Source organism: Panthera pardus, unplaced genomic scaffold, assembly GCF_024362965.1.
Source record: "Panthera pardus isolate Hobbes unplaced genomic scaffold, ASM2436296v1 HiC_scaffold_16, whole genome shotgun sequence".
In the NCBI taxonomy this organism is placed as follows: domain Eukaryota; kingdom Metazoa; phylum Chordata; class Mammalia; order Carnivora; family Felidae; genus Panthera; species Panthera pardus.
Window position 1 is genome coordinate 155871664 of NW_026526721.1, and position 25773 is coordinate 155897436.

The following is a 25773-nucleotide window of genomic DNA, read 5'->3' on the forward strand; positions in this document are numbered from 1 at the left end:
AGTGTCAGTGCAAAAAAGAAAAAAAAAGTTACCAAAACTTCATTATTTAAACAAAATTTAAAAAATAACATTTCAGTATATTTGTATAACTACATTCAGACCTTTTACCAGCATTAAATGTATTTTATAAACATGCAAACCACAAAAAGCTTTCTGGAAAAGAACATTATATATAGATTTAGTTATAAACATAATGGACATACATGATGTATGAATAGGTAAGTAAATCTTAAAGTTTTAAGGGAGTCTTTTTATTGTGTAAAATACACATTAACATAAAATTATTTCAAACATTTTAAAGCATACAATTCAGTGGCATTAAGTGCAGTCAAACCGGGAAACATCACCACTACCTCCCAAGGAGATTATTTTTAAAAGAGCCAGATCTGCAACCTGCACTCACCCATAAGCAAAAGTGCAGAATCCAATGGACCAACTACTGTGCCAGCTTCGTATTTCAACACGGTCACAGGTACTTTGTGAAAGAAATAGCTCTTTCTCCCTGTTTCTAACCTTTAGCATGACTTTTTAATACAGGATTGACAAATGTGTTCCATGCTAGCACCCGACATACCTAATAAAATCACATAATCAAAACATACCCACCAGTGCACATCTGTGCCCACACATAATGAGAAGCTAAAAGTTTACCCATCATCTCCATTATGTATAATTTCACAGTAAACTCTGAGGTTCTCTAAAATTCTAAGAGATCTTTATAAATCAGACGGATTAACAATGAAAAAGGTACAAAAGATACTATAATAGTACGAAAAAATCTGAAAGAATAGTTACGTAATCTTAAAGCACATAACGAAGGGAGACTATCATTGAAGTCAGAAGACACCTAAGCAAGAGTAACTAAAAACAAAAATCACAATACGGTACGAAAAAATTACTTGTAACACAGGAGTACAATACACAAAGAATGACAATAAAGTGAGACAAAGACAAATAACCCAATATTAAATTGAGCCAAATAAATACATGAAAATGTGCTCACCCTTACTAGAGATAAGCAAATGCTAATTACAATAAAGACACTTCATTTTTCTTCATCAGACTAGCAAAACTTAAAGACTTCACTGCATCCAGTATGAGAAAGAAAACAGACGCTCTTATTGTAAGGAAGATTATGAGCTACTGACACCTTTGTTCAAAACATTCTGGCAATATCTACTAAAATAAAATTGTAACTATTCTTTACCCAACAACCTCACTTTAAAAAACTTAGCCTACAAAAATAGAACACCAGTGTTATAAATGTGTATAAGGATGTTTATTGCAATGCTGTCAAAATAGCAAAAAAGAAAAAGCAACTGGTAAGTGCATCGAATGGGAAATGGGTTAGTAAATTACATGGTATCTTGCAACTAAGGAATATATGTACATATTGATCTGCGTTCAATAAATATCTGAGCAACTATTATATGCTTGGCACCTATAGCAAATGTACTGAATGGGCACAATTTATGAAAGTGAATGAAAATAAGTTATTAAGTAATATATCTAGTATGATCTCTATTTTTATAAAAGGAGTGGGGAGGGGGCTGTTTATTTTCTCATACATATACAGAGAAGAGGGTATACTCCAAAATGAAAACATTTGTTTCCCCAATACGAAGTAAACTATTAACTTTTTCCTTATAAAACTTCTGTACTGTTTCACTTACTAAAATGAGCCTATGTCACTTTTCTAATTAAAAAAATTAGGGGCTCCTGGGTGGCTCAGTCGGTTAAGCCTCCGACTTCGGCTCAGGTCATGATCTTGCGGTTTGTGGGTTCGAGCCCCACGTTGGGCTCTGTGCTGACAGCTTGGAGCCTGGAGCCTGGAGCCTGCTTGGGATTCTGTGTCTCCCTCTCTCTGCCCCTCCCCTGCTCGCACTCTCTCTCTCTTTCAAAAATAAACAAACATTACAAAAAAAACTTTTTTTTAAATTAAAAGACCATCTATATGTTTCCAAAAGGGCTGTTTCAAAGTAAAAGAAAAACACTCATTTTTTTAAAAAAGTAATCTCACCCAAAGCAGGGCTTGAACTCACAACTCCTTGGACTCCCGACCCCAAGGATTAAGCATTGTATGCTCCAATGACTGAGCCAGCCAGGCACCCCAACAGGAAACTCTTAAGTACCAAGTTTGTGTTTTATATTGACAACATTTAATTTGTCCTGTTTCTCCACAGATGCCCTATGATACAGGTCGTCCTGTCTCATACTAATCTCAGAGCTGAAGACAGAATAATGAGCCATATTTAACAAAGATGGGACACATTTTCTGTTAAACTACTTTAATACTTTAAAATATGTAAACTTCCTATTAAAGAGAAGCTAACATTCTTTTGTTTGTAGCATCCTCAAGGCCAATTTTCAGAAAGCCATATGCGATTTATTAACGAAAGTGGAGACTGAGAACAGGCTGCTCTCCAAGTGGAAGACTTCAGATGGAACCCTTTCTCTGGCTTTTTGGGGGTACTGAGGTACTTATTTGGAATCTCAGATGTAAATCTGACAAATTTACAAATTTTAACATATACAGTCCTTTGTCAATGTAGATGTTATTTTAAAAATATTTATCAAATATTTTATTAAGGAATTTAGGCTAAATAAAATATTGTTTTTCAAAATTAGATTTATTTATTTACTAAAAAAAAATTTTTTTTTAACATTTATTCACCTTTGAGAGACAGGGAGTGAGCAGGGGAGGGACAGAGGGAGAGGGAGAGAGAGAGAGAGAGAGAGAGAGAGAGAGAGAAAGAGAGAGAGACACAGAACCCGAAGCAGGCTCCAGGTTCCCAGCTGTCAGCACAGAGCCTGACGTGGGGCTCGAACCCTCGAACCGCGAGACCCTGACCTGAGTTGAAGTCGGACGCTTAACCGACTGAGCCACCCAGGTGCCCCTAGGTTTATTTATTTATTTTGAGAGACAGAGAGAGAGAGAGAGAATGCATGCAAGTGGGGAAGGGGCAGAGAGAGAGGGAGAGAGACAGAGACTCCCAAGCAGGCTCCAAGCTGCCAGCGCAGAGCCTGACGCGGGGCTTGAACCCATGTACCGTGAGATCATGACTCGAGCTGAAATCAAGAGTTGGATACTTAACTGACCGAGCCACCTAGGTGCCCCCTAAATAAAATATTCTTTTTAAAAAGTTTTTAAAAAATATTTATTTTTGAGAGAGAGACAGAATACAGTGGGGGAGGAGCAGAGAGAGAGGGAGACATAGAAACCCTTCGAAGTAGGCTCCAGGCTCCGAGCCGTCAGCACAGAGCCTGACGTGGGGCTCGAACCCACGAACCGTGAGATCATGACCTGAGCTGAAGTCCAGCTTAACCGAATGAACCACCAGGCTCCCCTAAATAAAATATTCTTAAGCATATGAGACTTTTTTCTTTTCAAATCATGGGTGAAAAATATTTATTGTACTCAGATGTATACGAGGAAAGAAAGCAAGCCAGACAAACATACTGTCATCGACTTCTGTCAATACTATGTGACTATCGGGCATGCAGGCAAAGCGACCTGCTTTACTGGAAGCCCTTCTACGAGCTGAGGACACTGCTGAGGAACAACTACGTTCGCCACAGCCCACAGAGCCACTGCCCTGGGACATCAGTGAAGCTCACATTTTCCTGGTCAGACAAGAGGCGGCACATGGAGGGAGACAAACAAACGTGTGAGCCAGGCTCCACTGCACTGATCAGCACGAACAATGAAAACTAACCCTACCTAAGCGAATTCCGATCACCTCAAAGTATTTTCCAGAAAGAAATGTTAGCTAGCAAACTCTTTCATAAGCAAATACTATGTGGTAATATGGCCCAACGTCCATGTCTTTGGAACAGTGAAAAAAAGAGGAAAGGGGTCAGAAAACAAAAAATAAAACTTACTGCATTGGCACGCTGATCCCAGTCATGTTTGTCATCTGACAATATTTCCCTGATTTTATTTAATGTTTCTTCAAGTTCTCGGCTAGAATAGATCTTAAAGATACAAAAGTATACCATTAGTATTTCTTGCCATGAAGCAAAATCAAAACTGTGCCCCGATATTTACAATAATCTTTCAAGTAATAAGGTTAATTCTCATTCTAGTACCGTTTTATTTTTAAATAAAACGCTATGTAATTTATTTTGTATGGCAGTACTTAGCGGCAGTGTTACTGCTCCCATCTTATTTATTTTAATTTACATCCAGGTTAGTTATATAGTGGAATAATGATTTCAGGAAGATTCCAGTGATTCATCCCCCGTGTATAACACCCAGTGCTCATCCCAACAAGTGTCTTCCTTAGTGCCCCTTACCCATGTAGCCCACCCCCCACCCCAACCCCTCCGGCAACCCTGTTTGTTCTCTGTACTTAAGAGTCTCTTATGTTTTGTCCTTGTTTTTATATTATTTTTGCTTCCCTTCCCTTATGTTCATCTCTTTTGTATCTTAAATTCCACATGGGTGAAGTCGCACGATATTTGTCTTTCTCTAATTTCGCTTAGCATAACACCCTCTAGTTCCATCCACGTAGTTGCAAATGGCAAAATTTCATTCTTTTTGATTGCCGAGTAACACTCCATTGTATATATATACCACATCTTCTTTATCCATTCATCCATCGATGGACATGTGGGCTCTTTCCATACTTTGGCTATTGTGGATAGTGCTGCTATCAACATGGGGGTGCCTGTGTCCCTTCGAAACAGCACACCTGGATCCCTTGGACAAATGCCTAGTAGTGCAATTGCTGGGTCAGAGGGGAGTTCTATTTTTAGTTTTTTGAGGAACCTCCATACTGTTTTCCAGAGTGACTGCACTTGTTTGCATTCCCACCAGCAGTGCAAAAGAGAGCCTCTTTCTCCGCATCCTTGCCAACATCTGTTGTCTCCTGTGTCATTAACGATAGCCATTCTGACAGGTGTGAGGTGGTATCTCATTGGGGTTTTGGTTTGTATTTCCCTGATGATGAGTGATGTGGAGCATCTTTTCATGTGTCTGTTAGCCACCTTCTAGTACCATTTTTAGTGGAAAATGGAAATACATTATAGACAATAAAGTAAAATCCTTTGTCTTCCTTATCTGTTACCCTTATGCTATTTCTCTGCTCATGAGTAACTTCAGATATATTCTTAAGATGGTTTGTTTTTAAAAACAAGATGCAAATATCCTAAGAAGTAATAAAAGCCCAATTCCCCAAAACGACTTCAGGTATGTATCTACTGCGTTCATATCCTTATCATGATTCACCACTGCAGAAGGACACGGTTTAGGTTAGCTCCCCCACACGGTAACCAGGAGAGCTACAGGCTTCGTCTCCTCAGGAGCCAACCATTTGCTAAACACCGTTATCCTCTCATTCACTTAAATATTGACATAACAGGGATGCGCTTCGCTAGGCATGAAGGAGACTATGGGGAGCAAACAACAGGTCTTTGCCTTATAGAGCTTAGAATCTAACTACAAAGAGAAAAAAGAAATTTACCAAATTATACAAAATTGCAAATGGAAAAGTACTGCCAAACAGAATTACAGTTCCATGTCTATTCATACAGAACGGGAGGCTTGAACTAGTTAAAAGAGTCAAGTGTGAACAGAGAGCTAAAGGGTGAGGGGAGCATCCTCAGGCCAAGTAGGGAGATTAGCCTTCCCTAGAATGAAAAGAACACGCAAAGGCTCTGCGATAGAAGGACAGTAAAAGAAGGCCTAAGTACAGGAGGAAAAAGTGCAAAGGGGGCCAGGGGAACAGCCAATGACCCAACCAGAAGTCAACAGGTGCACATTATTTTTCCACATCACAAGGGTTCGGCGTGCGCATGCGATCTAAATCGGTTGAGTCAGAAGGACTCTCGCAAATTTTACGGCATCAACCAGAAAAGAGGCAGAGGGCAGTGCAGCCATGTTGCTGACCGCGAGCGAAGACGAGACGGAGGAATCCAGAAGCGAGAGATGGAAAGAAAAGGGGTCCTGGTGACATTGAGCATCACTGTGATACGATGCATTGCTCTGGAGTATAGTATCGGACAAGCACCGTCCTCAAGAGAGTCTTTCTCTTTCAGTAGCCATCACTTTCCCCTTTTGCTTGAAACAAAAGCCCCCAAAAACAAGAGTACAGAGGGGAGCAGGGCACGAGACAAGGGGAGGTAGGAGGGAGCCCAGATAACATTCCGTTAGAGGATTCTGAGCAGCGCTTTCTTGCCTCCCAATAGTCCTTCTGCCCAATTTCAGAGTAAAGGCAGGCCCCCCAGCCGCTCTTAATCTTACTAGGATACGATGCATTATCCTGGAGCACAATGTCAGACTTCCTCTCCCCCAACAAGGGAAACGGGGTCAACTCAAACATTTATTTCCGTGAGAGGGTACACGACTTTTCAAACATTCTCTCAGGAGACGATACAAGCAAAAGAACTCTGAATACTACTAAGTGAGAAGTCCGACGCAGTAGGATTCCTCGATTTCTGACTTTTGCAAACCGGACTGATGGTGTCCACATACACAACACTGGAAGTGTAGACCTGTCAGGGGTCGACCGTGAGTCCTGTTTCGGACAGGCTGGGTCTGAGACGCCTCTGAGACCTCGAGAAGGACATGCCAGGTAAACATCAGCGGAGAACTTATTCTGGCGCTCACGAGAGATAAAAACCTGTGTGGGAGCTGAAGCCATGGGTGTGAAGAAGTGACTCAGTAAGAAAGTGGAAAGGAGAGGGCCCACCACTGACCCCTAAGGAATCCCCATATTCAACAGCCAGGTAGAGAATGGAATGCCCGTGAAGGAGACAGAGATGAAGTGGACAAAAAGGTAAGGGTGTAAAAACAAAACGAAACGAGTCAGAAGAAAGAAGAACAATGTATCACAAACAGCTTTGAGAAAAGCGGATGTAGTCGAACACTGCTCAAGGTAATGACTCAACTTTAGCCTCAGTGAAAAATCACTTGAAACTCTAATCGCACCAAGCAAATAACAGCTTGGTAATAATAAGCCCAGTGTTTTACTTACAGTAATTTAAGGGGAAAAGAACTTTGAGAAAGAGACCAAAATAACTCTATGAACAGGTGTATGAGCAGTAATCACAGGAAGTGCTTCTTCACTGGCGCCCTTACCTGAACAGAAGGGACATCGGTGAAAGCTTTTATAAAATCATCTTCATCCACTGCTCCAGCACCCCCTTCCTTAGAAGCACCTGCTAATTAAAAGGAGATGGATTTATTTCTTTAGTTTATTTGTTTTTTGAGAGAGAGAGAGAGAGAGAGAGAGTGCGCGTGCAAGCACAAGTGGGCAGGGGAGGGGCAGAGAGAGAGGGAGGGAGAGAATCCCAAGCAGGCTCCGTGCTGTCAGCTCAGGGCCTGATGCAGGGCTCAAACTCACGATCCATGAGATCATGGACCTGAGCCAAAATCAGAAGTCGGACACTCAACTGACTCAGCCACCTAGAAGCACCTAAAGTTTATTTTTATGCATTCTGGCACCAAGGAAAATATGGAAAATATAACTCTTTTGATATCAAAAAGGCATAATTTTGAGAGAAGTTCCATTTTGTAAGACAGCATTAAAATAAAATCAACATCTTTCAGAAAAGTCAAGGTACCTCACAGTAGTTGACTAATTCCTTATAAAGTAAGAGGGCAGGGGCGTCTGGATGGCTCAGTCGGTTAAGCATCTGACTTCAGCTCAGGTTATGATCTCGCGGCCTGTGAGTTCGAGCCCCGCATCGGGCTCTGGGCTGACAGCTCAGAGCCTGGAGCCTATTTCAGATGCTGTCTCTCCCTCTCTCTCTCTGTCCCTCCCCTGTTCATGCTCTCTCTCTGTCTCAAAAATAAACGTTAAAGAACAATTTAAAAAAATAAAATAAAATAAAATAAAATAAAATAAAATAAAATAAAGAGGGCAGGCTAGTCATAAAATGCAAATTATAAGAACCGAGCCCTCCCATCCTTATTCAATGCAACAGCAAGTACACAAGAAATACAGGTGAAAAGACAATCATTTAAAAAGGTAAACAGCAATTTTAATGACACCGAATATCAATAAATGATGGCAAATAAATGAGGCAGAGGGTCCATGTACGCAGCAGAGCCTAGGAAAGCAAGTGTGAAGGAAACGAGGTTCTTGAAATTAAATTTCAACAGGCAAACAGATCTCCCCTGACTGCACACAGACAATAAAAAAGTGAACTTAATAGGTAGTAGCTGTTTAAGAGCCAGTAACTGAACCACCGTCTTCCAGCTCCGGCTGTGCTCCTTCACATTCCGGGATGCTGGGCCTAGGATCGGGCAAACCACCTTTCTGCCAATTCTAAGGGTTTCCTGTCAAACTCTGCCAACAGGGGGAGCGGGGAGAATGGAAGGAGAACCAGGAGGGGCACCGGAGAGACTGGAAAGTGAAAGAAGGGAGCTGCTCCTTCTGGCTTCCTGCTTGTCTCAGTAAAACCCTAACAGCTCTGACAGGGCACTTTTCAGTAGCAGCACTTGGCCCCCGTCAGCAGTTGTTCTAACCCTGACCAGGCCCACGGCGGGCGCCCGTCGAGAGTAGCTCCTCACAGAGGTGTGAGCAGCAGCTCTGCAGGGCCCCACCTCCACGTTTTAGCAATCGTCACCTCGTTTTCCCTGCTTAGGAATAGGAGCTCTTGACTGTAATTACTACCTCCATGATGCTTTAGGGTCCTGTTTTTTCATTTTTAATTCACCAGGTCCATTTAATAATTCTTTATATTAAATTCTCTCTGTAAAAATACCGGTTGTGGGTTTCGTCTCTGGACTGAACCCTGATCGATGGAGGCAGTACTTAGTTTCTAACTCTATATATTTATTTCTTCATGGTGATAATTCGACACATTCAAATCGATTTCAACCACACCAAATGTACATCCTAAGAGACAATTAACTTAAAAAATCTATCCGATTAAAAAATTAAATAATAATATCTCCCAAATTAAGTTTATCATCTACCGAGAGAAATATTAATACTTCAAAACTGGATTTAAAAAATTAACATTGTCCTTGGGGTGGCGGGGTGGCTCAGTCGGTTGAGCCCAACTTCGGCTCAGGTCATAATCTCGCGGTTCGCGGGTTCCAGCCCCACGCCGTGCTCTGTGCTGACAGCTCAGAGCCTGGAGCCCGCTTTCGATTCTGTGCCTCCCTCTCTCTCTGCCCTCCCCTGCTCACGCTCTGTTTCTCTCTCTCTCTCCCTCTCTCTCTCTCAAAAATAAACATACGTTAAAAAAATTTTATAAAAAATGAACATTGTCCTAATTAAAAAAAAAAAACCACTCAGGATTTCCCAGGGCAGGTAAGAAGCTCCTCATCTTTAACAAAACAAACAAAACCCTTTGAAGCTATATCTTGTTGTGTGTGAGTTTTAAAGGGACTAGGAGCTGGACCACAGGACAGCGTAACAAAGCTGCAAGGCAATATAAAACTGCAAACGGAAAGCAATGACAATTTAACAAATTAAGAGAGGCATGAACGCATACTTGCTATAGAAAATTCAGCTATAAGAGTAAATAAATTAGTTATTCCCTAGATATTATAAAAAAATCAAGTAACAATAAAATTCTCAACCCTGTGCCCATGATCAGTCCTAGCAACTAACAGATTAACTGAAAAGCAGTTGAAGCAAAGAAACAAAAAATAAGATACCTAATCATACCATCTTAACATCTCATAACATTTACCAAATCAATCTCTTCATATGGGCTTCAATTTTTTTAAGTTTTTTTTTTTTTTTTAAGTCATCTCTACACCCAGTGTGGGGTTTGAACCCACGACCCCACAATCAAGAGTCACTCTCTCTCTTCCAACTGAGGCAGCCAGGCGCCCCTGAGTTTCATTGTGTTTAACAATGGGTCCCTGAGAGGAAAGCAGAAGCCTGGATTTTTATTATTTCTTCCCAATCTTTCACAGTTGTCTTGCCCAGCCTAGCCCACTGAAACAAATTTCTTTAGGGACTTGTCCTTATCAAGTAGTTCCTAAATATTCAACACAGTTTTAATAAAAACAGTTTTCTTTCCTCTTTCATTCAATATGGGTTGTTCACTTACATGCCACTTCCCGCAAAATACTTTGTTATAGTAACAAGAGGAAGCATTAGGCAAGTTTGAGAACAGTAATTGACTCCTGGAAAGTATACCTCTCAACTGGCAGAGGAGGCCTGTGCAGACGTCCCAGAGCAGAGCCAGTTGACAACTTTGGTGTGCTCAAGTGTGGAAGACAGAATCCTACAGAGGACTGGAAGACGGAGCGGGAGAGCAGTATGAAGACTGCCTACAGCGTGCACGCAGTTTACGAAAGGTATCGTATGGAGAATAGAATGTAAACTCCAACACATCAACCCACCAGCTACAACACAGCATTAAAAACCTTCAAGGGAATGCAGAGCATCTGAACAAATCCCAAATGAGCCCAGAAAAACATGCCAGGGACTGAGGACGTACATAGGAAAAGTCTAACTTTAAACAAGTCACGATTCACTGAGATCGTAAAGCCTTTTATTACGCAGTGAGTTACGTCTTAGGAGTAGGGCCAAATAACCTGGTGGGGAGGGTGGGCGGAGTCGAAATTAAATGGCTTTGAAAGTCCCACGGAAGCTGCAGACGCAAAAGGCTACAGATATCACCGAATGTGGCCTGATGACCAGCTGAGATGTGACAATTAGGTCTCTAAACCTGGACACGGGCATTACAGAATTTCTCAAGCATGCGCACGGTTCTGAACAGCTGACCCCAACCTATCTCACTCTTACCTTTGAAACTCACTTTGTATAAGCAGAGCTACTGCCACTGGGAGCGGACTGGGTCCGTGAATAGTGTCAGGACGGAGGACGTGTGGATCTGGTCCTTGCTTATCTCTTGTATTATAAGTAAACCTTTTTACAATCCTAGTCCGCCTAATGCTTCCCTTCCCCTTGGTTTTGACTGGGTGGCCAACAAAACAGAAAAGGATCTCTGCATCGGGGAAAACTCTGTGGAACAAACTGTTTCACCTCACGATCACTATTCCATTTTCTGATGCAGCTTTAAAGTTCACCTAAACAAATGCTATCAGACATTTTTAGCACCAGCAAGGAGAATGAATACCATAGGCAGAGAGTCAGAACGGGTGATGGGTTCTAATGTCAAGTATTACTGCAGGGAAGGACAGCGAGCCTCCACACCGAGAGGAGGTACAGTGAGTCTGCAAGCAGGAGCACGAGCAGGGGCCTCCAACCTGACTGAGCTCTTTCAGATGTAACTGGGTCAACAATCACACCGGAACATACTGATAGGCCAAAACAACAGAACGGCTCTGCTCAGATGTCTACCCATGCTAAAACAGAGGTCACTACATTTTTTCTGGAATGGGCCAGACAGTAAGTATCTTAGACTTTGTGAGCCATATGGTTTCTGTTGCAATTACTCAACTCTGCCACTGTAGGAGAGCAGCCACAGACAATATGTAAAATGAATGCGTGGGGCCGTCTTCCAATAAAGCTCTATTTATGGACACTACAATTTAAATTTCATATAGTTTTCACATGTCACACAATCTTATTCTTCTTTTGAATATTTTTAATCATTTAAAATGTAAAAAAAAAAAAAAAAAAAAAAAAAGGCATTCCTAGCTCAGGCATAAAACAGAAACCAGTCGGCTGGACGTGCGTGGCCCATGGGCTACAGTTTGCTGATCCCTGCTCTAGAACTCACCGTAAACTAGGTGATGCCCCTACTTGGATGGGGGCAGAGAGGGGGGATCAGAGGGTTCTGACATTCAGGGGGTAGCATGTTTCTAGTAAGCCAGAATGACTAGGGTAGGCACTCTCAGAAATTCCCAAATAGTACTTAAAGGCTGAAGTACAAAGAGAAAACTCATTCTACTTAGTCCTCAACTACCAATAAGATGCAGTGCTGAGTGCTGGATACAAAGGTGAGTGAGCCAAAGGGTAAAGCAGTGTGTTTCAGAGACAGGAGCAAGGGGAACAAGTCTCAGAAGTGGGAAAGGGCAGGTTCTTCCCATGTTACAACCAAGAGACTAGCCCTTAGAGAAAGATGAATAATAAAGAAACAGCATGGGGGGTAAATATGGCTTAAACCCCAATAAAATTCATAGAAGACCAGAATTTTAATTTTTTAAATTTATTTTAAAGGTTGATTTATTTGAGAGAGAAAGAGAGACACAGCACAGGCTGGGCACGGGCAGAGAGTGAGGGGGACAGAGGATCTGAAACGGGCTCCAGGCTCTGCACTGACAGCAGCAAGCCCGACGTGGGGCTTGAACCCACAAACCGTGAGATCTTGACCTGAGCCGAAGTCAGACGCTTACCTGACTGAGCCACCCAGGTTGCCCCTAAGACCCATAGTTTTCACAGTGAGTGATCCAAGGAGAGCATTACCAGTGCTTCTGAAGAGTGCTACCAAGAGTCAGAGACAGTTTAACCTAAGAGCCTTCTTTCAAGCAGGGTTGAAAACGATACTCGGTCGAAAACACAAGATTTTTACGCAAAAGAAGGAAATATTTCAGGAGGCACAGCCCAGAGTTCCGCACAGACCAAGAACAGAGGAAAACACTGGTTTAGAGAACCACACCCAGAGAGAGGATAAAACCCTCAAAGAAACACAATCCCAGAAGGAAGGGAACCTGACGACAGGTTCCTGTTGGATTTGAAAACTGCCATAAGTCAGTGACTACTATGAACTTCCTGTCCCTTCCCTTCTCAAATGGAGTGTCCATTATGGATACTCTGTTCTGATACCCGATTTTGATGCTGTCTGGGGGCGAGTAAGACATCTTTTTAGTTCACAGGCCTCTGGATGGAGAGGAGCCACACCAAAGAACCCTCCCATGTGACCTGATGGAGACCACAAGATCATGTACTTTGAACCTGACACTATCAATCAGTTGAAACTTTTGAGAAAAGTCCATGAGTGTATCTTGTACCTGAAAGGCATGTGAATTATTGTGGTCAGAGGGCAAGCTGCAATCGATTGTCTGCAAGAACAGCTGAGCAATTCCTCGCATTCCCGAATGCTCCTTTCACAACGTGACTTTGCATCCCCAGCCAACAGGTGAGGAGTGACCTTGAATTCTCGACTTGAGACAAGACCTAGGAGAGGCTGGGGGTGGGGCGGGCGGGGGGGTTCCTGACTGGTGATGCCCCAGTTTTGAGCAGGAATAAATCTCTGAGGAAAGCTTCTACAATTGCCAGTTTAGGCTCAAAGAACTCTCATCAACGAAATTAACTTCAAGCAATGAAATCACAAGGCAAACCATTATGAACTAAGAGTCACAGGTGACAGATAACAAATTTTAGAATTACAGACATTAGAACTGTCTAGTACGGACTACAGAACATATGTGAATACACAATTTAAAGAAACAATGTGGACAGAATCACGAACACACCAATCAACAAAGGCATGAGGAATGACAAACGAATTCGGGGGAGGAAGCACTTGCCCTACCACCTATCAAGATTTACAAAGCTAATTATGACAGGTTTTAGTGCCGGAACAGGCCAACTAATCAAATAAACAAATTAGAGACTTTAAAAAGAGACCCCAAAATACATGAAACTTTGATACATGACAAAGAAGTGATTAGGATTACTGGCGCAAGTAGAAACTATTCACACAGTAACCCTCTGGGGCACCTGGCTGGCTCAGTCCGTTAAGCACCACTCTTGATTTTGGCGAAGGTCATGATCACATCACATGGTCTGTGGCTTGAAGCCCGCATGGGGCTCTGCATTGGCAGTGTGGAGCCTGTTGGATTCACTCTCTTTCTCTCTCTCTTTCTGCCCCTCCCCAGCTTGTACCTTCACTCACTCCCTCCCAACATCAATGATAAACTCAAAAAAACAAAACAATAAAATAGTGTCCTAAAATTCAACAAAATGCTGAGATAATGGATTATCAAGAAAAAAAAGGTATTTTCTTACTAAATATTAAAACTTATAGTAGACATTTTGAATCCCGTGGGAAACGGTAGTTCCCCAAATTCAAATCAGACATTCAACTACATACTCCAAAAACCAAAGACCAAAAAGAAGAGCAAGCAAAACCACCCACAGCACATACTTATAATACAGCTCAGAGAAGACTAATAACACTTCAAACTTTGATTTACAAGTAAATGGGGAAAAACAAACATCCAAGGCCAGCCTTGGACTGGACTTGAGAGTCCTCACTGGAGAGAAAAATCAGAGGACACTCTATGGAGGATGAGGGTCCTGGTGGTGGTAGAACAGACCTCAGCTAAGATTCCCCCCAGGACTCCCAGGTAAGTAGCACTCAAAAAGGAGAGGGATCCCTTCGAAGCTTGTGGATAAAGGAAAGGAAGAAAGGGAAGATACAGGCTCTACTGAAATGAGATGCTATCACAGAATTAGAAATAGAAAGCCCCCCAGGTATCATTTAGTGAAGACACCGCATCTCATTATAACGAGGGCATTCTTGAATGAAGAAACTGAAAATTCTTCCTGGGCCCATAGAATTTATATATTTGATATAAAAAAATATTCTTAGGATATTTGGGGCAATTTGAATACAGAATGGAAGTGCTTAAAAGGAGGGGAGTATATAATTTAACAATTTACAAAAACTAAAATGGCGAGAAGAAACAAGTTAAATAACATCAAAAAGAAATCAGACAAATCTAGAACAAACCCAGACAATCTAAGACAACTGGCCTAGACTCTTCAAGTTATATCAACGTTACGGGTATAAAAATTGGTAAGGTGACTGTTCTATACACATTATAGAATCTTCTTGCATATGATAATGATATTATACATATAACAACTGTAGCATACCCGTAAGTCTTAGGAAGAGCATATTTAATATTTATGGCTGGAATGTCATAACGTCTACAACTTGGACACTACAATGTTTCCAACTGTTGAGATTAAAAAAAAAAAGAATATGTGTGGGAATAGGTTTATACAGAGTCAAAGATGGCAAACACTAGTTATTCAATCTAGGTGATGGGCGTTTGCTGCATGTCAACTTTGCTATATATGCTCAAAATTTTTCTTAATAAAAAGTCTGAGGAACCACTCACTATAAAAGCTATAGATCAGGAAAAAAGAAACTATAGAAACTAACTGAAATATATGCAATAGCACTCATTCAATGAAGTAAAGAATGTTTTCTTTAAATGCACAGACATTAATTGGCCATGCATAAGAACATAAATTAAAATAGATAAATTGTCATTGTATACAAAAATAAATTCAAGATATACTGATAAAATTAAGTGTAAAATAATAATTTTTTTTTTAAGTTTATCTATTTATTTTTGAGAGAGAGCACACGCAAGCCAGGGAGGGGCAGAGATGGGGACATGGAATGTAACACAGTCTCCAGGCTCTGAGCTGTCTGAGCCCAATGGGGTTCAAACCCACAAACCATGAGATCATGACCTGAGCCAAAGTCGGAGGCTCAACCGACTGAGCCACCCAGGCGCCCCTGATTAATGTGTTAGAATAAATTGGAATAAAACATTTGCATAGCCCTGGGACTGGATAATAGTCCTTTTTATTCAGGTTAGGAAATTTGGAAGTCAAAAAGAAAATAACACATATATTACCTACCACAACAAAAAGTTTTTAAGTTTTTTTTAAAAACTTTTTACAATAATTTTTTTTTACATTTATTTATTTTTGAGAGACAGAGAGACAGAACACAAGTAGGGGAGGGGCAGAGGGCAAATGAGACACAGAATCCAAAGCAGGCTCCAGGCTCTAAGCTGTCACCACAGAGCCCGACGCAGGGCTTGAACTCACAAACCACGAGATCACGACCTGAGCCAAAGTCAGACGTTTAACCAACTAAGCCACCCAGGCGCCCCCCAAATTTTTTAAGTTTTGATGTAAAAATGCCATGGACAGAGGAGATACGGATGAAATATTTATGATTTTTAACAAAAGACTAAGAGGCCTAATATTTTAAAAATGATAACAAACGAATGAGAAGAAAAAAAGCCCAATAAAAAATGGGCAAATAACAACAACATGTAATTCACAGAAGAGGATATGCTAATTTCATTAATAGATGTAAATATTCTGAACCTCAATAGAATAAAAACTCCAGGAAGGCAGCAGGGTCTTTGTTTTTGTTCACCGACTGTTTTCCGGAGATCACAAAAGTAGCAGCATGCTAAAAAGCTTTCCGTAAACATCTGCCAGCTGCTGGCCAGATGGATAGGTGAATGGAAAAATGCAAATTAAAAAGAAAAAAAAAATAAACACCATTTTTTACCTATCAAAATGACAATAATTAATAAGGCTGTTACACTCAAAGCTGGAAAAGGTAAAATAATGTCTTTATTAAAATTAAAAATACAACCTTTAATTGAACCTTCAGAGGAATCGATTCCACAGATCAGCAACAGAATGTGCAAATACAGGAAGTACACGGAGATCCGCATTCTTGGTGACACCATAAAGCTACAGACAACCTGAATGACCCTGGCAGAGAAACAGTTTATTACATCATGGTACGCCAATCATGTGGAATACCAGATGGCTATTAAAAGGATGTGATCGCTGCCATTCTTGATGCTGAAGGATGGACGTCTTGTGAAAAAAGTCAAGTTGCAAAGTGTTTACTAACTAGTGTGTTTAATGTGGGTGAACATAACATGTAATCCGGGCACCTACATAAACGAACGTGGAGTAAGAAGTAGAAGGACACATATCAAACAACAGTGGTTACGGCAAAGCAACAGGATTCGAGAGGTAAGATGCTATGAAACTAAACTTGTTGAATTACTTGAATCCTACTCATCTTACAACTAAAGCTGAGACAGATGGCACCAGTGCTTCTTACGATGAATAAAAATCCATCAGTGATACGGTTTTTGTTGTCATTTAACATGGAATGATGGCTACAGGCCAATCACTAAATCCCCAATGTCAATTATCTTGCTATATGGGATAAAAATAAGAAATATGCATCACAGAGCGCCTGGCTGGCTCAGTCGGTTAAGCATCCGACTTCCGCCCGGTCATGATCTCACGGCTTGTGAGTTCGAGCCCTGCGTCGGGCTCTGTGCTGACAGCTCAGAGCCTGGAGCCCGCTTCGGATTCTGTGTCTCCCCTTCTCTCTGCCCCTCCTCTGCTCATGCTCTGTCTCTGTCTCAAAAATAAATAAAAAAAATTAAAAAACGTTAAAAAAAAAAAAAAAAAAAAAAAAAAGAAATATGCATCACACACAGTGCTGGATAGGAGATGACCAGAGATGATCCAAGAAAAAGCCTCTGGCCAAGCAGAGGCTAGTAACTGTCTTATCTTGGATACATCATTTTACTCTCAGGAGGCTCAGTCTCTTCACCTGAATTGTGCCAGATAATCTTTAAGATTAAGGGCTAAAACACGCTGCTTCAGTACCTTCCCTTGGCATTAAGCGAAGAGAAGAAAACAAACACAACAAAACAAAACACACAAACAGAAAAATTATTTGATTTCATATAAAGTTCAATAGCAAGATATTGAGGTTTACCCGTTAAAAATTTGAATTCCAAGATTAAACATCCAATTCTGTGAGATTTGTTTTATTAAATATATACCGATTCTCATGATCTTTATTTGTTTAAAAGAAAAAAAAACTTAATTGTTTGCATGAGGGGAAAAAATGGGAACGATCAGCATGGAAAATCGACATTTGGATCTTCTTAATAAAACTTCAGGTCAGACATAAATGAAGTTAAGCAAATATAAAATATCAAAATGATAAGTACTTCTGAATCTGAAATGGTGGTAATTATCTAATTATATGAATTAAAAGTTAAAACCATTTCAAAGGAATCTTTGATATTAGATGAAAAGAGTAGAGAGAAAATACTGTCCACTTGAATGAACGAGCGAGTGAGAAAGAACATCAGAACTTTGAGAACTAACTAAAGATTTAGCCAATGATGTGTCTCAATGATTACATACAAGCCTCAAAAACAAATGACTAACCTCAAAATCTGGTACTAATCATTAACAATAACAATTATATTATCATCTAAGTCAACCTGTATATTAAAAAGAATAACAGCCAAAATAATTGGTACGGGGTGATTTCAACAAGAAAATACTAAAAAGTATTGACAAATATTGACAAAGAATAAATTTCAGGTTTGCTTATTTCCAAATATTCTATTTTTCTGAGAATCATATTAGTTGAGCTTTAAAATGACCGAGTTATGGATGCTGAAAGGTAGTGACCATCCCTGTAGATTATAATCTTAGAGCTAAAGGATCTAGAAGAATTCTTATTTACCCAGTGACATTAGTGTGGGTGGCTGTACAGCAAAGTGCTTTCTGTGCTTTGCCTACTTATTAGATGCATGACACTATGCAACTTAACTTCTCCAAACCTAAGTTTACTCATCAGTAAAATTGGGATAATAAAGCACGGAATTCTACGGGGTTTGAGGTTTAAACAAGAGAATATATGTGAGAACACGAAAACTTTTTTTTTTTTAAATTATTACCTAAAGTACTCTAGAGATACAAATATTTTAAAAAACCAGGTTCCATCAGTATATTCTAAACCATGAACCCAAAAGAAAACATATTTACCTTAACCCCTATTTAAAAAATTTTTTTTCAATGTTTATTATTATTTATTTAATTTTTGTGTTTGTTTATTTTTGAGAGAAAGAGAGGCAGAGCATTCGTGGGAGAGGGGCAGGGAGAGAAGGAGACCCAGAATCCGAAGCCAGCTCCAGGCTCTGAGCTGTCAGCACAGAGCCCAATGTGGGACTCGAACTCAAGAACCGTGAGATCATGACCTCAGCCGAAGTCGGACCCCTAACCGACTGAGCCACCCAGGCGCCCCCAATGTTTATTTTATTTTTGAGAGAAAGAGACAGAACATGAGCAGGGGAGGGGCAGAGAGAGAGAGAGAGGGAGACACAGAATTCGAAGCAGGCTCCACGCTCTGAGCTGTCAGCACAGAGCCCAATGTGGGACTCGAACTCAAGAACTGTGAGATCACGACCTAAGCCGAAGTTGGACCGACCCTTAACGGGCTGAGCCACCCAAGCACCCCTACCTTAATCCCTATTATGAAGTTATAAATGTTATTCAGAAAAGGACTATTTAGAGGAAATCATTAAAAAAAAATAATACATAAAGGAATTCATTTTATCCTTTTATCTAATTAGCTAAGCACAAAGGTAACGCTGACACTCACATAATATGGGTTTCTATAGCAATAATATACTGGTATGGAGCAACCCATGACCCTTTGTTTGATTCTCCTTGACTTAAAGGCCACACGATTACAATGTGAGTAAAACAGGTTGGCACCCTGAGCCAAAGGACAGAGAAAAACTAACACACACTAAAGATTAAACACAGGTCCTATTGGCTTTAATTAACTGGATAGGATACTTTGCTAAAAATAGTACACATCTCTTTAATCTTGACATATATCTCTGAGAAGTAACTTAAACTCCAAAACTTCAAAAGTAGATTCAGTAAGGATTCCAAAGAAATTCACTTATCTTGGCAATCTTACTTGAAAGAATATTTGTTAAACGCAGTGGACTGTGATGGGTTTATTCAACTAATACATATACCCCTCCACCACCATATTCCTTTAATAGGAACTAAACATACCTATCAGTATATTATATGCCTAGAAGTAGCAAACGAAATGCTTAGACTGAATCCTCATTATTCCATATAAACTTATGAGAAAGAAAGTGTATAGTCTAGAAAGCAGAATACTTACAGAGAGAGACAGGGACAACCCAACCTTCAAGTATTTCAAAGTATCATGTTAACAAATAATTAATCTTCCCTGCTTAAGTTACAAGGAGGCAGAATTTAATGCAATGTAAAATAGAATTCATTTATTCAGAACTGAATTTGGCTTATAACCTTTCTGGAGGACACTGTGCCACACTGAAAGGAGAAATCCCTCTATCTTCTGAGTCAGTAAACTTGAGAAATTTATTCCAAGGAAATGATTGCAAGAGATGTGTTGAAAGATACCCATAAAAGCATAACGGAATTATTTATAACGGCAGGAAATATTGAAAGCAACCTAGATATTATTTAGCTATGAATAGTTTTCAGTTAATAAATTAGGATAATGAGAAAATGCTCCACGTAGAATACTAGTAAGAAAAAAAAGGTATACAAAAGGACATCACGAATGGTGCCAATTCTGTCCTCCTCCTAAGAAAATGTGTGTGTGTGTAAGTTTATATATATGTAAATTATTGGAAAGTAATTAGAAGAAAGTTCATCATAATATATCAATTGATTATCCTCACATATAGTGGTATTGTAGGTGGTTTTATTCCAAATTGTAATCAATGTGCATACATTATTTTAATCAGATGTTGAATAGTCACCTATCAGGCATACTGTGAAAGGGACTGCTACCCTTGAACACTAAACTGAACCATATGACCAATGTCCTCTCTAATGCAAAGGTTCTTAAACTCTTACGAAAACTTTCTATAACTAATCTAAAAATCAACAAGCCTCTGCCAAGAACAGAAAATCTAAAGTTAAATTTTCAAAGGACTGAGAGCCAAGAAGGGCATTAGTTTCGGAAGCAGTATCAGTATCTTCTGGCTAGTAGCTCTTTTCTTAGGTAGAGAAACAGGCAGTGAACCTAAATGAGCTGGGGCAAACAAAAGCAACAGACAAAAATTTGCAGGGTGAATCTGCAATTGCCAAAAGGAGGAGGATGAGAAAGAGGACAAGGAGGGGAAGGAAGGAGGAATGAAGATCTCGTCCTCATTTTTATCAAAAGAGCCACTGCTTAGATGGATGATATAATCTGTATGAGTGATTAATGCCTATGATCACAAAAGCTATCTAGCATTTTCGTATCTGGTAGGACTACAAACCAGAGAAGGTGATGTGGCATAAAGGAAATCTGTTTCCTTAAAAAACAACAACAACAAGACACTCTGATCTTATCAGTTTAATTAACATCAAAATTAAGTAAGCTTTTGTAGGTAAACTACAATCTCAATTTTCCTCTAAGGAAAATAAAACATGAAAAGCAGAGTTAATCATAAACCAATGAATGGCTTAGATTCACAAAAATGTTAAATATTATCACCATGCATTTCACGTATTAATCCATTTTAAGTTAAATAAGACCTGAAATCACTATTGTATCATATATCAGAAATCTATAATTCAAAAATCAAGACAAAAAAAATCCCCTTTGCAAGTAATTCAAGGTAGCCATATGTTACAAAAGAAATCACAGAATTGTCGTATACTTTTTACCAGAGATGAGAATGCATAATAGACAATGTCATGTAATAGGATATGATAACTAACATTTGGGTGATAATATATTCCTATAACAAAGAGAAAATAATTAAAACACTAAAGTGTAAATTACCCAAAATACCAAGAGAAATCATTAAGACATTTCTATTTCAAAATATTTACCTATTTATTTATATGCATAAGAGTATATGTAAAGAGATTATATGTTTATATATAGATATATAAGTGTGTGTATATATCATCTTTCTTGCTAGTTATATGGCACACTAAAGACAGCTAAAATGAAATATTAATGGTATTTTTTCTGCATTGAGAATATCACATGACTTGAAATTAATGTTTAGTTGTATAGAAAGGTCAAGAGAACACAACTTACAGGACCTGGTCAAAATATACAGCTTATTTTTCCTTTCTCTATACTTTTAATAAAAAAGCTATAGGTAAAAAGAGGAAAAACAAAATTCTGAAGATCAGGATTTTCCTACCAGTTATCAAAAACAAGGCACAATCTGTTCTCTCAAATTATAACACACACACACACACACACACACACACACACACACACACGAAAGAAAAGGAGAAAGTAGCTAATGTCCTTTTAGCATTAAATATTTACTTATTCTAATAGGATTCATTCTACCAAAAAGACCTGGCAGAAAGTAGCACCTGAAAAGTACTCGCGGCTTTCTTATTAGAATATGAAAAAAATACCCATAAAAAAATTTAAAAGATAAACAGTATGACAGAAGCAGTTCTAATATGATCAAAGAATGTACTATGTGTTTGTAACTTCATAAAAGCTGTTTTTTCCTATTTATTATTATCAAATCCAGAAACCATTTTTGAGGCAATTTCACTTGACCACCACCCATTTCCTATTGTGACAAATGATTCAACATCCAGTATCTTCAACCATTTTTTCAACCCTGAAGTATTCAAGACTCACTACTAGATGAACGTATAGAAACGTTACATAAATCAGTATTTCTTTAACAACGATAGCACCTGAAAATTAAGAGCCAAAATCTGAAAAACCTGCTCTCTCCTTAAAAACAAAACCAAAAAACCCCAAATCGAAAGATTCCCTTAAATGTCTCCCTTGAAAAATGGCATCTGACAAATGAATACACTCAAGATACACTAATTCACAGGAAACAGCAATAGATCCCATTTTAAAAACGTTTTGGAAAAGGCAGCACGTTCTCTGTGTGTTGCAAGAGACGCCCCAGACCTGCAACCATGCTGCAGTCATGAATAAACATATTCCTCCGAAGTTCTAAGTATGTGTGTCCACATCAAGGGCGTGCGGCATGCACATCAGACTGGAAATGGATTTACATTACCTCCAACCTTAGGGCCACCTGCTGAAGCAGGCTTCCTCGCGCTGTTGACAGGATTTCCGGATGTTTTAGGTGCAGGAACCTTGAAGGCTGAGGCAGCTGATGATGGCCTATTTCCATCCACCGATTCCTCATCATCAAAGCTTTTATCTGCACAAAGCACGAGAAAAATGTATTTTAAGAGAACTACGCCCTGCTCCATTTCCCACAAGACTCAAAAATCAAATAAAGCTGTAAATAAAATCATTACTTTGTAAGATAGAATACAAAATAAAGCTCCTTTGGATAAGCATTTATATACTGGCCAACACTATCTGAAATAGCCCAGTATTATTTACAACTCGACTGCAATATTGTCACATTTCCTACCTATACATGAAGGCAAATCATAAAACCAGATATATTAACCCTGATCGTGAAAAGCATTTTTCATTTTTCTGCTACTCATGTAAGCATTTTCTGCCAGCTCCTCCCATAGTATATCTTCCAGCACACCCTGCCTTATTCCTTACACCCGGATTTTGCAACTTACAATCACAGATCCGTTTGCAAATCAGTCGCCTCATTCCTCTGAAAGCGCTGAATTTCCCTCACCCTAGGATGCTCCCAATGGTTCACATGGCCAAGTACAGTAGATCTGGTACTAAGCAAAGATTCTATCAAAAATAGACAGAAACAACCACAGAACCACCACTGAGGTTTGTGCCGGCATTTTGCTTTCTCTTCCCTGCCCTAGGTGCTGTAACAGCCAATCAGCTACAAGGTGACATCATCTTATGGCAGCTACTGCCAGATGAAAGGTAAAAATTCTCCATGTATTTAAAAAATTATCTATGCAGCTGCAATCCTCATCCTTTACCTAAATTTCAAAGGCTTTCAACACAAAGGTTTCTAAACCTAAATTTCTTTTCTCCTATTTAATTCATAAGAAAATTTATACAAATATAACATAAGGTTTTATGCAATATTCATTCTGCTGGGGTGCTTATTATTGCATCAGTAAAACATGGAATATCACAGTGCTCATTTCTGTGCATAATTAACTCTCTGATCTCACAATTTTGCTATTTATTTAGGCCACAGAAACCAAACTGAACAATCTGTTTTCATAAATGATTCTAAAATATTCTACCCAAAGCTCCTTTTAGAATATTCATTAATGACCACAATAGTATCATCTCCTTGTATAATATGAACCGCGCCTCCCCCCCCCCCCCCTCCAAAATCACAAGCTGTATGCATTTTACTTGTCTGCGAAGACGGTCTTCTCTAGGACCCTGCACAAACCAACCACGACAAACAAGATGGGCGAGGCAGAAGAGCAGATTTACCACAGGCTTCGGATCAATAATGTGTCAGAATCTTTTCCTTTCAACTTGTTCCCCTCACCTATGCAAATACCCAGATCAACTAGAATGAAATCATTACTACAGAGGGATACTTCAACTATTAAATATATTTTAAAGAAAATACACCAGACAAGTGGTAAGACTGTTGAATTTATCTGGAAAAAAGAAAATCAAATAGACAAACCAATATGAAGCCACATTTCATTCCATCAAGTTTTTTTTTTAATAGCATAATTTGTAAGAAAAAACTAAACTGAAAATACTATCTTCAAGTTAAAAGATAGATATATTTTTTTCTTTTTTAGCATAACACTATTAGAGAGCCAGTCTGGATAAGTTAAAACCTGTGCTCTATATTGACTGCTCTGTAAAAAACACTAATATGATCCCCAAAAAACTTTATTTTACCACCACCATGTAAAAGAAAACGTAGCCAAGAGAGACAGAGGAGACACACAGATGTATAGAAAGATAGGTACTAAGACACTGAGTAGCCAGAAGTTCCCATGGAAACAGTGTTCTGTTCCTACACACACAAGAATCGAAGAGAGTAAATGTCTCTTACCACTTAAAAAAATTTTAACTCTTAATTTTCTCAAACTATTGGGAAATTAAATTTTAACTTAAAAAAAAATTTTTTTAATGTCTTATTTATTCTTGAGAGAGAGAAAGAGAGACAGAGCATGAGCGAGGGAGGGGCAGAGAGAGAGAGAGGGACACAGAATCCGAAGCAGGTTCCAGGTTCTGAGCTGTCAGCACAGAGCCCAACGTGGGGCTCGAACTCACGAGCCATGAGATCATGACCTGAGCCGAAGTCAGACGCTCAACCAACTGAGCCACCCAGGCGTCCCTAAATTTTAACTTTTTTTAATCAAAAATAAGGTAGACAAAAGTATATAAATTGTAAGTCTGCAGTTCGATGAATCTTCACAAAACAGACGTGCAGTGTAACCAGCCTCCAGACCAGGAGATCATTATCAGTATCCTTTACACACCCTCACTCACCTCCCCGAAGTCATGACCACCGACCAACGCTAGTCTTGACTCATAGCCGCATTGTCAGCTCTACCCATTCTTGAACCTTCTCTAAAAGGAATCATACGAGAAGCTAGCTTCTTTTCACTCAATATACTATTTGGGAGATTCATTTTCATTGCTTATAGTTTTCTAGGGTATAAACACACCACAATTTAGTAATATCCATTCTACTGCTGATGGACTTTTGAGTTGTTATCAGCTTGAGATGATTATGAAATAGCGCTCTTAAGAGGTAAGCAAATAAAGTTAAAGAGGCTTTGGGCTTTTAAGCATTGTTGTGGGAGCAGTATACACATTTATTTATTTATTTATTTATTTATTTATTTATTTATTTTTATTTATTTTTGGGACAGAGAGAGACAGAGCATGAACGGGGGAGGGGCAGAGAGAGGGAGACACAGAATCGGAAACAGGCTCCAGGCTCCGAGCCAGCAGCCCAGAGCCTGACGCGGGGCTCGAACTCACGGACCGCGAGATCGTGACCTGGCTGAAGTCGGACGCTTAACCGACTGCGCCACCCAGGCGCCCCTACACATTTATTTTTTACTGAATAAGTCAAAGATGCACATTATAACCTCTAGGACAGTGGTACAGACCGGCAGCTGAGCATCACCTGGCAATTTCTTAAAAATGCAAATTCTCTGGCCCCAACTGAAATCTAATGAATCAGAAACTCTGGAGATGGGGGCCCTCCCAGTGACTATGATGCATGGTCAAGTTTAAGAACCAGGAGTTGGCAAACTTTTTCTATAAAGGGTTACATGGTAAATATTTTAGGCTTTGTAAGCCATACATGAATCTCTCTGTGCGGCTACACAATACTGACGCTATTGTGGTGCC

The 25773-nt window shown here is 39.5% G+C and overlaps 1 protein-coding gene across 50 annotated transcripts in view; it reads right to left on the bottom strand.

The window, feature by feature from the left end:
- The window catches only part of CLASP2 (cytoplasmic linker associated protein 2), a 180613-nt gene that overhangs the window by 100665 nt on the left and 54175 nt on the right, over nucleotides 1-25773 (bottom strand). For 18 of the 50 annotated variants that reach the window (XM_053904088.1, XM_053904086.1, XM_019418560.2 and 15 more), the window contains 3 exons: nucleotides 22550-22696; nucleotides 7082-7164; nucleotides 3883-3975 (listed from right to left, as the gene is read on the bottom strand). In XM_053904088.1, the coding sequence (XP_053760063.1) occupies nucleotides 3883-3975; nucleotides 7082-7164; nucleotides 22550-22696 (323 nt within the window). Of the gene's footprint in view, nucleotides 1-3882; nucleotides 3976-7081; nucleotides 7165-22549; nucleotides 22697-23078; nucleotides 23287-25773 lie in introns of those variants that run through there. The other 32 variants (XM_053904085.1, XM_053904094.1, XM_053904090.1 and 29 more) reach the window with 5 other exon arrangements.